This window comes from Lethenteron reissneri, chromosome 60, assembly GCF_015708825.2.
Source record: "Lethenteron reissneri isolate LAM-NWPU_2019-01 chromosome 60, ASM1570882v1, whole genome shotgun sequence".
Taxonomy (NCBI): Eukaryota; Metazoa; Chordata; class Hyperoartia; order Petromyzontiformes; family Petromyzontidae; genus Lethenteron; species Lethenteron reissneri.
In genome coordinates this window covers 2,255,716-2,268,003 of record NC_083838.1, presented here as the reverse complement: position 1 = coordinate 2,268,003, position 12,288 = coordinate 2,255,716, and the positions used below count along the sequence as shown (strand labels likewise).

Sequence of the window (12,288 nt, the reverse complement as noted above, 5' to 3'; positions counted from 1 at the left end):
ACCGGCAGAGCGCTGAAACGTCAAATTTTCGCCGGTGTTGCAGCCACCTTCCCAGACGCCATCAATGTGGACCACAGAGGAGAAGTCGCGCGAGAAAGTCTACGATTTGCCGCTTTATACAATCCAGGTCAAAATTAGGGTGGGGGGATGATGACAACTTTAGCCCCAGTAATTTGAATCATTCGGAAAAATTGACTCGCGATCACCGTTTCAAAAGCGTACAACGGACCGACCCGCTTGCCCGAAACAGCGGCGACCGCGTACGGTACAAGAACAGCCCGGCGCTCTGCCGACCCGTTCCACCATCGAACGGAATGCACAGTACGCGAGCGGAACACACGGTACGCGAACGCCGAGAGCTCGCGACGAACACCGCGACAAAAACACACAGCGGAAGGTTTGTCGTTTACGATCTGCACCCCAAGCAAGATGCACCGAGGAGGAACGGAATATTCGCCAGTACCCGGGACAAACGGAACAAGTGCCAGTGACGGACAGGAACGGAACAACAGTCAGTGCCGGGGAGAAATGGAACAAGCGCCAGTGTCTGGGAAGAAGGAAACAAGTGCTAGTGATGTGCAAGAACGGAACAACAGTCAGTGCCGGCGAGAACTGGAACAAGCGAAAGTGTCTGGGAAAAAGGGAACAAGTGCTAGTGACGGGCAGGAACAGAACAACAGTCAGTTCCGGGGAGAAATGGAACAAGCGCCAGTGGTGGGGAGGAACAGAACAAGTGTTAATGTCTGGGAAGAAGGGAACAAGTGCTAGTGACATGCAGGAACGGAAGAACAGGCAGTGCCGGGGAGGAACGGAACAAGCGCCAGTGTCTGCTAAGAAGGGAACAAGCGCTCGGGCAGCAGGCCCACGTGGGGTGAGACGAGACACAGGACATCTACAAGTTGACAATGACATTTCTAAAGAAACATTTTACCTTTTTACTCAACATTGCCCCCCTCCCTTTCCACCTCCCCCACCAACTGCGAAAAATTATCAGGACCCCTCCTGAAAACAAAAGTCTCGAGACTCGGCGAGGCTCGGCGATTAAACGAACGGTACGAGCGAAGCGGTAACAGACGCGCGCCAGTCGACCCTTACACCGCAGTCGTTTGAAAACAACGCGTTCTGCTCGTAGTTAATTGGCGGTCAATCCCTGGCTTGGAGTAGAAGTGGATATCACAGATCTACCTCTGAGATCAACTTTCTTATTCTTCTTCAATTGATACTCGACACACAAGAGGGAAGAACGTTCCCGCGCTGCCATACGAGAGTAACGAGAGGAACGCGCGTCGCGTTACAACAACTCGCTGTTCTCCCCCAGAGAGACCCGCTTTAAAATCCCGAAACCCACGAGCTTCTAAACAACGAACTGGAATCTTCGGTCGACGTTCTTGATCCTTGGCTTCGTAGTCACCAGACCCCCACCACCCCCGCCCACCCGCCACCCCCAGCCCACCCACCACCCCCCGCTCTCCTCTCTCCTCGCTCGTTCCTTCCTCCATTCGTTTTCAGTTATTTACATCCTGTTGAGAAACGGACCAACGGAGCGAAGGTTTTCACGCGGCGGCTTTTTTGGCTCGCCGTCGAACGGCAACGGCGGCGATTTCAGGCGTGCTTGCGCGGCCGTCTGGAACGCTCTTCCTTCCGACATTAGGAAGCCACTGGGAGCTACGACACTTTTAAATCGAGATTGAAAAGTAATTTCTTTAGAACTGTCTTTCTGACAGACCTGTTCTTCATCTGAGGACGGCTGCTTGCGTTGTGGCCGAAACGTCGTGAGAATTATTTTATTATGTTAAATTTTTATTATTTTATTATTTCCATTCTACGTGACTTTATCGAAAGAACCAAGAAGATTCTTTAGAACTGCTTTAGGTATTCCCACCCCGGCCGCACCTCCGATTAGCACGGTGGGCTACGTACGGTGGTGCGAAATTCGGGAACATTCGGAGATGCGAGGTACGGATCCTGCTGCAACACTCGGGGGAGCGGTGAGTCCTTGCCCGTGGCATTTGTGAAGCTAGGGATGTTTGTGACGCTAGGGGTGGATGTGGCGCTAGGAGTGGATGTGACGCTAGGAGTGGATGCGACGCTAGGGGTGTTTGTGACGCTAGGAGTATTTGTGATGCTAGGAGTGGATGTGACGCTAGGGGTGTTTGTGACGCTAGGGGTGTTTGTGATGCTAGGGGTGTTTGTGACGCTAGGGGTGGATGTGACGCTAGGAGTGTTTGTGACGCTAGGAGTATTTGTGACGCTAGGGGTGTTTGTGATGCTAGGGGTGGATGTGACGCTAGGGGTGGATGTGGCGCTAGGAGTATTTGTGACGCTAGGGGTGTTTGTGACGCTAGGGGTGGATGTGACGCTAGGGGTGGATGTGACGCTAGGAGTATTTGTGACGCTAGGGGTGTTTGTGACGCTAGGGGTGGATGTGACGCTAGGGGTGGATGTGACGCTAGGAGTATTTGTGACGCTAGGGGTGTTTGTGATGTTAGGGGTGGATGTGACGCTAGGGGCGTTTGTGACGCTAGGGGTGGATGCGACACTAAGGGTGGATGTGGCACTAGGAGTGTTTGTGACGCTAGGGGTGTTTGTGACGCTAGGGTGTGCCCACCTCGCGTGTTGTTTAACCTTCGTCGTGGTAATCGTCTCGGTCGTCTCAGCCCAGCCGTTGTTACTCCACCGGCCCTGAAAGCAGAACATCATCATCGTCGCCATCATCATCATCATCGTCGTCGCCATCATCCTCATCATCGTCGTCTTCATCATCGTCTTCATCATTGTCGCCATGATCATTGCCATCATCATCATTTTCGTCGTCATCACTGTCATTATCGTGATCATCATCGTTATCGTCATCGTCGTCTTCATCATCGAGGTCGGGTGGGGGAGGGGGTGGGGGAGCGGGGCGGGGGGGTGGTGGTGGGGTGCAGTGCGGCGACCTCACCGAGTTGGTGTGACCGCTGTCCCCGTTGACCGAGCCGTCGTCCATTAACTCTAGGCGGCCCTTGTGGACCCCGGGAGTCGTCGCCTCCACGTCGGCCTCCGTGAACATCGGCACCACCTGCAGGAGACGGACGGACGGCCGAAGCGAGGGAGGGAGGGGAGGAGGAGAGGGAGGAGGGGGGAGGAGGAGAGGGAGGAGGGGGAAGGAGGGAGGGGAGGGTGGGTAGGGAGGGAGGGAGGGAGGGGAGGGAGGGGACGATGGTAAACCGTCTGTCCGAGTTCCTGCGCTGTTCTCCATCTGCTCTGTTAGGCGGTGAACCTGGGGATCGCCCCGGGAATGACCCGGGGCCTTGACGCAACGCGGCAACGTTGACCCTTCTCACAGAAAGCCGCTGCTGCCTATCGGGTCAAGGGTTGTTCCCCAGAGGCCCCCCGTGACCTCAGAGACTCGACTCCAACGCTCCACAGGCTGTCGTACACCAAACGACAGCGCGCGTGCTCGCCGCACGGCAGAAAATCATCGCCCCCCCCCCGCCCGGAGGCTCCAAACCGACACGCCCGCTCGCAGGTCGGCTGCGACCGAGGCTACCTCGAGATGCACAGGGACAGCTGCCACCGGGGGGCACCCCGATCAAACGCGCTGAGAACGCGACGCGACCTTAACCCCTTTTTCCCCGGTCCGACGACATTATCACGTTGATTTAAATTCTTGGTACCGAGGCTGCCACAAAGCCATGCGCGTGGGAGGGCGGCTTTAATCGGACACAACTCATGGTCGTCAACATCATCGTCGTCATCGTCGTCATCATCATCATCGTCATCATTTTCGTCTCCGTCGTCCTCGTCAACATCATCATCGTCGTCATCATCGTCGCCACCGTCGTCATCGCCATCTCCGTCGTCAACGTCATCATCATCAACGTCATCATCATCATCGTCGTCATCGTCGTAGTGACCTTGTCGTGCTCCTTGCCGCCCTCCTCGTTGTATTTGACCAGGGAGCTGAGGCCGGCGTTCATGCCGCCGAAGTCATCCAGGTGTAGCAGCCGGGGCTTCTGGGAGCGGCAGAAGAGGCAGCACAGCAGCCCTAGTGGAAGGCGTGGGAGTGGGGGGGGGGGGGCGGAGATGGAGGAAGAGCGTGAATGATTTAGCGCGGTAATAATAATACTGTAATTTTATATGGCGTCATTCACGCTCATAGGATCCCACAACGCTGTAACGTTAAATCATATATCAGAGGGCCAAATCCCATACACAGCCACTGCCAAGCATGTGAAAACCACCACGACAATTAAGCAAAATCTAAAATGAATAAAGAAAATGGCACGAGGCAGTTTAGCGATTCGTAATCGTCGTCGTCATCAGCCATCGTCAATCCACTGCTGGATGAAGGCCTGCTCCCCCCCCCCCCCCCCGCAAGCTATCACCGCCTGCCACGGTTCAGTGAAGCAACGGTCCCACCCAGCAACCGCACGCGAGCTGGGTTCATCGATCCATCTCCGCCGGCGGACGTTCCCTTCGGACACATGCCAAACGTTCCAGCATTGTTCCAGCGTTCCCGCTTTCCTTGGCTGCCAAAAGCGTGTCCTTCCCGCCGCCCGTGCCACGGCGCAGCGTGCCGCCCAATCCCACGCGGCTCTCACGCCGCGCAGGCTCCACTTCGACGCGGCTCGACTATTGCGACTCCCTACTACATCACTCTACGGGACGTCTGACAAATAAAATAAAAACCATTAGCAAACTGTGGCGCGTGTCGCACAACCACGGCGGCAGGTCGTCGCGACGGGGTTACCGCAAGATGCGACCGCGTCCGTCCGGTGCTGGCCGAGCTGCATTTTGCTTCCGGTTGCCGAAACGAAGGCGTCGCTGTAGAGGTCGCGCCCATTACACACGGCACACAAAGCAGGGGTGGTGATAGGGGTTGGGGTAGTGATGTGATAGGGTGGTGATAGTGAGAGGGGCGAGTGATAGTGATATGGATAATGGGGTATAGAGAGTGATAGGGGTAGTGATAGTGATAAGGGTAGTGATATTGATAGGGGTAGTGATAGGTGATAGTGATAAGGGTAGTGATAGTGATAGGGGTAGTGATAGGTGATAGTGATAAGGGTAGTGATATTGATAGGGGTAGTGATAGTGATTGGGGTGGTGATAGTGATAAGGGTAGTGATATTGATAGGGGTAGTGATAGTGATAGGGGTAGTGATATTGATAGGGGTAGTGATAGGTGATAGTGATAGGGTTTGGCCTGGTCGTAGCCGAGGCAGGGAGTAGCAGCAGTAGCAGGATGATGATGCAGGGCTAGGAGCGGTGATGGCGGGCGGGGGGGGGGGGGTTTAAAAGTCGGGAGGAGGGGAAGCTGCAGGTCGTCATCGTTGTGACGACGACCGCTCTCCGTGCGCCGCAGCGGGAGTCGGCTTCCGGCGAGCGGGAGGGGAGAAGCGAGAGGGAGAAGTGTCCGTCTCACCGAACAGCAGCATCGCGAACACGGAGAAGAGGATGGCGGCGAGGGCATCCCAGCCCAGGCCGATGCCGCCGACCGAGTCGCCGGAGCAAGCCGAGCCCTGCAGGAGGCCCCCGCAGCGGCACACGCGGATCGGCACGCGCCGCGGCTCGCCCAGGCCTTGCTGGTCGCGCACCAGCACCGACAAGTTGTAGTAGCCAGGCGACAGCATGGCCGTCTTGAGGGCGAGCACCGCTGAGTCGGTTCCTGTCAGTGCCGCGGGGTGGGGGCGGTCACGGTGAGGGGTCACGGTGGGGGTCATGGTGGTGACGATCGTTCGCCCGCCCCGGTGTGTCACGTCGCTTGCCGTTCGAGCCGCGTCCGGGAAGCGCGAAGGTCGACTCGGGCCTACGGTGCGGCCTAGCGGCTTGCCGCGTGGCCCCGGGGCGTTGAGTCGGTGAAGCTGTCTGCGTGTTGTGTGTGCACGTGTTGTGTGTGCACGTGTTGTGTGTGCATGTACACGTGTTGTGTGTGTGCGCAGTACACGTGTTGTGTGTGCGTGTACACGTGTTGTGTGTACACGTGTTGTGTGTGTGTACACGTGTTGTGTGTACACGTGTTGTGTGTACACGTGTTGTGTGTACACGTGTTGTGTGTTTGTACACGTGTTCAGTGTGTGTGCGTGTATACGTGTTGTGTGCGTGCGCAGTACATGTGTTGTGTGCATGTACGCGTGTGTGCGTGTACACGTGTTGTGTGTACACGTGTTGTGTGTGTGTACACGTGTTGTGTGTACAGGTGTTGTGTGTACACGTGTTGTGTGTGCTTGTACACGTTTTCAGTGTGTGTGATTGTACACGTGTTGTGTGCGTGTACACGTGTTCTGCATGTGTACACGTGTTGTGTGTGTGCGTGTACGTGTGTTCTGCATGTGTATACGTATTGTATGTGTGTATGTACGCGTGTTCTGCATGTGTACACGTGTTGTGTGTGTGCGAATTCACGTGTTCCACGTAACGCAGACAAATGACGATTCCCGTCAGTCTATCACTAACAATTTGTATTTGACCAGGTAAGGCCCACCGAGCTACGTAACAGTTTTTCAGAAACGACCTGCCCACAAATGATAGCTCAACGAAGTGGCTCATCATCATCATCAGCACGGGGAAGTGTAAAGCAGCCAAATACTCAAAACGCATGAGGACGTCGATTCTAAATATGGTGGGGGAAACCGGAGGGACCCGGAGAAAAATCCACGCGACCACGTGGAGAGAGACAGAGAGACAGAGACACGTGCACACTCCACTCACAGAACAAGGGCCCTCAGTTGGGAACCGAACTCAGGTACCTTGTTGCTACGAGGAGGCACAGGTGTCGTCACTGTGTCGTCACCGTGCCGTCACTCTGCCGCCCATGCCATGCAAGACGCTCCCATCACCGCGCCATGCCGTGCGGTGCTGCTCGATGCTGTGCTGTCAATTGCTGTTGCTGTTCCGTGTGGGTGCTGTGCATTGCTGTGTGGTGCTGTGCGTTGCTGTGCGTTGCTTCGCACTACTGCACAATGCATTGCTGTGCTGTGCAGTGCGTTGCTTTCCTTTGCTGCTTCGTGCTGCGCATGTCAGTACTGGACTTTGCTGCCCCGTGCCGTGCATTGCGTCGCTTCGTGGTGCTGTGCAATGCAGGAAGGTGCTATGCGTTGCTGTCCAAGTGCTGCTAGGTGCAGTGCATTGCTGTGCGGTGCTGTAGACTGCTGCAGGGCGTTGTGCCGTGCGGTGCCGCGGGGGGGGGGGGGGGTGAGGGCGCCTTGCCGTTCTTCCGCAGGTCCCAGCGGTCCACGGTGCCCGCGGGGTCGTTGAGCAGCTCGAAGGTGAAGGGAGCGCCGTTGGGGACGGCGTCGGCGTCGGTGGCCCTGAGCACCACCGGCGCGGTGGGCGAGGACGCGTCCTCGGGGAGGCACGCATGGGCGCTGCCCGGCACCGACACCACCGGCGCGTTGTCGTTCAGGTCCTTCAGGTAGATGTTCACGGTGGACGTGCCCGTACTGGGCGGGCTGCCTGTGGTGCGCACGGGGAAGGCGGTGGGGGTGGCGGCGGTCGCGGCGTTAGCGCGGCTAACGGCTAACACCGGTGGACGGTTATCTGCACCGGTCCCTGGGTCTCGTCCGAGGTCGACCCACAACCTCGCGATTGCAAGTGCGGCGAGCTATCCATTACATCCCTTTGGCACGACATGTGTGCACATGTTGAGATCCGGATGTGTGTGCGCGTGCGTGCGAGGAATACAGCGGGTAGCGGTGACAAAGTGGTGAGTGCCCTGCACGACACAGCGAGTTGACAGAGTGAGACACACGGTGAGAGACAGAGACACACAGTGAGAGACAGAGACACACGGCGAGAGACAGAGACACACAGCGAGAGACAAAGACAACGCCGGGCTCCGCACCGTCCTGGATGGCGAGCACGGTCACGGTGTAGGTGCCGTTCTTGACGAAGGGCGACTCGCGGTCCATGCTCGCCGTGGCGGTGAGGACGCCCGTCGCTGGCTCCACGCTCACCCAGTGCGCCGGGTCGCTCGCGATCTGGTACCTGCGCGCGGCGATGGCACCTCCGATCAGCGCGGTCGGCTACGTACGGCGCGAAAGAGAGATCTACGCCCGTCCATAGCGGGAGACGCTTGAATACCGCACGGCTTACCGCTCGCGGTTTTGACCTATCGCGGGGCAACCTCCTTGTGTACCGACTTAGCTCGGGCCGGCGAGCAGCGCATGGCGGGGTGGGTGGGTGGCCAGCACCACGCCCGGCCGCCTTTGTCTCCCCCTCGTGTGCTGTGCCGGCCTTCATAGCAGCTGCTGCTTGCTAGCAGCACTTGCTGCAAGAGTCACGTGTGTGCGTGTTTACGTAGCTGTTTAGTTACCTGAGGGGCAGCCCCTGCTGGGCCAAGTCCGGGTCGCGCGCCACAAGCTTGTCCAGCTGCTTTCCCGGCGGGTTCTGCTCCTCGATGTAGATTTCCTGAAAGGCCCGAGGTCATGGTTTGGGTTTCAGATGTTGGGGCACCACAGATGGCGATGTGTCAACTTCCTCGCCTGGTATGCAGGAGGTCGTGGGTTCGATCCCGACCCTGATACCCGCTGTATATTTAGAGTTTGCGTGTCTCTCTCTCATCATCATCAAGGTGGCTAGGAGATGTTAACTACCTGGCCTGGTATGCAGGAGGTCGTGGGTTCGATCCCGACCCTGATGCCTGCTGTGTATTTAGAGTTTGCGTGTCTTTCTCCCCGTGATCATGCGGATTGTTCTCCGGATCCTCCCGTTTTTTTTTCCCCTCCACGTTTAGAACCAATATGGCGCGTTTGTTTGGCTGCCGTACATTTCCACAAGATCACAAGCCACTTCGTTGATCTATCAGTTGTGGTGGCCAGTGTGGCGTCTGAAAAAAAGCTATTCGGCTCAGTTGGGGCCTTACCTGGTAAGATTAAAAATAAATAATTTATAGTTCGCCATGAGAAACGGCTATACCTAATAAATGAACTTGAAATAAATGAACTTGAACCTTGGGGTTGGGGGTGAAGGCCGGAGGCTCGTCCTCGTTGGTCACGCTGATCTCCACGGTGGCCGTGCGCTCCGTCTCCGAGGAGGGCCCCACGAACGGCACCTCGTTGGCCACGGCGATGACCAGCGTGTAGCGTTCCTTTATCTCGAAGTCCAGCGGCTGTGGGGAGGAGGGGGCAGCACGAGTTTAATTCGTTCCGATTTCCCTCATCGTCACTCCCACTTCCTGTATCGTCACTCCCACTTCCTGTATCGTCATCCCCACTTCCTGCATCGTCATCCCCACTTCCTGCAACGTCATTCCCACTTCCTGCAACGTCTATCCCACTTCCTGCAACGTCATTCCCACTTCCTGCATCGTCATCCCCACTTCCTGCAACGTCATCCTCACTTCCTACATCGTCATCCCCACTTCCTGCAACGTCATCCTCACTTCCTGCATAGTGATTGCCACTTCCTGCAACGTCATTCCCACTTCCTGTCACTGTCACTTCCACCGGATGCTGTCCGGAAGATGCTTCGCGTAGTCTCAAACCTGAACTGCCGCCACGCATCTAATCACTGCTCGACGTGGATGCGAGGACAGCTGTGAGTGGCCGGTGCGGTCGTGTGTGAACATCGGCACTGGGGAGACAAAGGCGGCCAGGCATGGGTGCCGACCGCCCACCCACTCGTCGGTTGCGCCGTATGAACCTTCAAAGGTGCTACCAGCTAGCAGCCCCCTGCCCCACAGGTCTGGATGCGTTGGGGATCTTTGTCTTTGAGGAGCTAGGTGGGTGAGTGAGTGCATTATTGAGTGGGTGAATGAGTGGATGAGTGAGATGGAGGGTGAGTGGGCAAATGATTGGGTGAAACGGTGAGTGAGTATAAGACTCAAGTTTATTTTGTTCAACAAAGTGAGAACTTAAGAGACCAGGACAGAGTCCCGTTTGCGAGAGTGAGTGCATGAGCGGGTGAGCAGGTGAGCGGGGGAGTGAATGAGTGCGTGGGCGAGTGACATGGTGAGTGAGATGGTGGGTTCGTGTGTAAACAGTGGAGTGAGCGAGTTTATGTTTCAAGTTGATTTTGTTCAACCTCACAAGAAACTCAAGAGACGCGGCGGTGGCTAGGAGATGTTAACCATCTCGCCTAGTATACAGGATGCTGTGGGTTCAATCCTGACCCTGACACCTGCTGCTGTATATTTGGAGTTTGCGGTGTCTCTCTCATCATCATCATCACGGTGGCTAGGAGATGTTAACTATCTCACCTATTATACAGGATGTCGTGGGTTCAATCCCGACCTTGACGCTTGCTTGTATATTTGTGAGTTTGCGTCTCATGTATTTTTCTCTAGATCCTCCGGCGGTGCTTTATTCCCCTCCACAATTAAGAATCAACGTCATCTGGCGTTCAAGAGTATTTCTCTGCTGCTATACATTCCCACTTCTTTGAGCACCCCATCAGGATTTGAGATCAGAGGCGGAGGAAATCAGTAATCGGCCACTTAGCATGTGACTCACCTGTAAGGAATTGCAATACGTGTCGTGTGTTACTTAATAGACTCAGCGCAGCCTGGAAGCGTATTATTAAGTAATCATCGTCGCTGGGGGGGGGCTACGCACCTTGACCACCGTGACGGCTCCGCCGTTGGTTTCCGGCACAGAGCGCACGGTGAACTGGGCCTGCTCGTCGCCGGCCACGATGCGGTAGACGGCGCGCCAGTTGGGCGAACCCGACTGGTCCCGGTCCTTCACGGAGAGCCCGGCCACCGTCACGTCTCGCTTGTTCTCCATCACCTTCCCTACAACCTGGTGATGGCCAACGGGGGGGAGGGGGGGCGGTTAGAGGTTTGCAGGAAGTGGGGAAGACGATGCGGGAAAGGCAATGCGGGAAATCTCAATGACGATGCGGGAAGTGGGAATAACGTCTCAAGAAGTCGAGAACTAATTAAACTCGTGCGGCCCCCCCCCCCCCGCCAACCGCTGGACTTCGAGATGAAGGAACGCTACACGCTGCTCGTCGCCGTGGCCAACGAAGGTGCCGTTCGTCGTTCGTGGGGCCCTCCTCGGAGACGGAGCGCACGGCTACCGTGGAGATCAGCGTCACCAACGAGGACGAGCCTCCGGCCTTCACGCCCAACCCCAAGGTGGCGGACGAGCGTTGGCAGCCGCGACGCCGTTTCTCACGGCACGATGCCTAAAAACTATCAAGTGTTTATTTTGTCTTCTTGGTTCTTTCGGTAAAGTCACGTAGAAGGGAAATAATAAAATAATAAAAATACAAAATTATAAAATACAATTCTCACGATGTTTCAGCCACAACGCAAGCAGCCGTCCTCAGGTGAAGAACATGTATGTCGGAAAGACAGCGTCTGAATGAACACCACCAAGTTTGGCAGCGTACATTTAAGCTGGGTTAGAGGAGGAAGGGTGCCTTGACAAAGGAATTAGCATATCAACAGAGGAATTTAGCATATTTATGGGAAATGCAGATATGGGATTAGTCACTACTTGTGAAATGCGTAGGAGGTGGGCGGGGTCTCAAAGTCATATTATGCCCGTGCATTATGTAGGATTAGCAGCAACAAAGGGAGGAAGTGGGGTTAGCAGTAATAAAGGGAAGGAATTTTAATATTAAGGAGATGCAGCAGCCAAAGTAAGGCCCCAAATGAGCTATGCAGCTTTTATGTTAAAATAATTAACATAGTGCCTTATCCCACCCCACCCCAGTCCTCCCACCCACCCCACCCCCCCCCACACCCACTCACCATGGTGGCATCGAAGACGGGCCAGTTGTCGTTGATGTCGTTGAGGCGGACGGTGGCCGTGGCCGTGGCGGAGAGGCAAAGCGGCGCTCCCTGCAAGTCCCTGGCCTTCACCACGAAGGTCATCGTTCTCTTGCAGCTGCGGGCGGCAAGTCGCACCACAGCATGGGCCGTCAAACCATGCGGTGTTTGTCTAGGGCAATCGATGGCGGGGCGGGTGGTGGTGGTGGTGGTGTGGGTCTACTCCAGGGGTGGGGAAGCTTTTTTTTTCTGCCAAGGGCCATTTGGATATTTACAACATCATTTGCGGGCCATACAAAATTATCAACTTAAAAATTTGCCTGTTAACTTTGGTCAAACATTTAATTAACTCAACCCCTAATGCGATGGCTGGAACTGCTTCTCTTTGGCGAGGCGTGTGATGATGTTAGCTGGTATTGATGATGTTGCTGCTACTCGCAACTGCTTTTCCAGGTTTGCTCCTAGATTTATTGAATTTCGAGTCCCGCCTGCGGTTGCCTTGGCAGGGCCACACTAAATGATTTTGCGGGCCTTATACAGCCCGCGGACCGGACGTTCCCCACCCCTGGTCTACTCGCTCGGCCTGCACG

General features: G+C 55.9%; 1 protein-coding gene across 1 annotated transcript; it reads right to left on the bottom strand.

Annotated features, from left to right (window-relative positions):
- Positions 1 to 1,440: 1,440 nt before the first annotated feature.
- Positions 1,441 to 11,852, bottom strand: LOC133357931 (cadherin-2-like). The gene is made up of 11 exons (XM_061576120.1): positions 11,681 to 11,852; positions 10,536 to 10,721; positions 8,933 to 9,091; positions 8,297 to 8,391; positions 7,826 to 7,968; positions 7,192 to 7,437; positions 5,408 to 5,650; positions 3,897 to 4,027; positions 2,942 to 3,058; positions 2,609 to 2,682; positions 1,441 to 1,520 (listed from the first exon to the last, which is right to left on the bottom strand). The coding sequence occupies exons 1-11, from the start codon at positions 11,801 to 11,803 to the stop codon at positions 1,514 to 1,516; spliced, it is 1,524 nt and encodes a 507-aa protein (XP_061432104.1). The 5' UTR covers positions 11,804 to 11,852; the 3' UTR covers positions 1,441 to 1,513.
- Between the last annotated feature and the right edge of the window lie 436 nt (positions 11,853 to 12,288).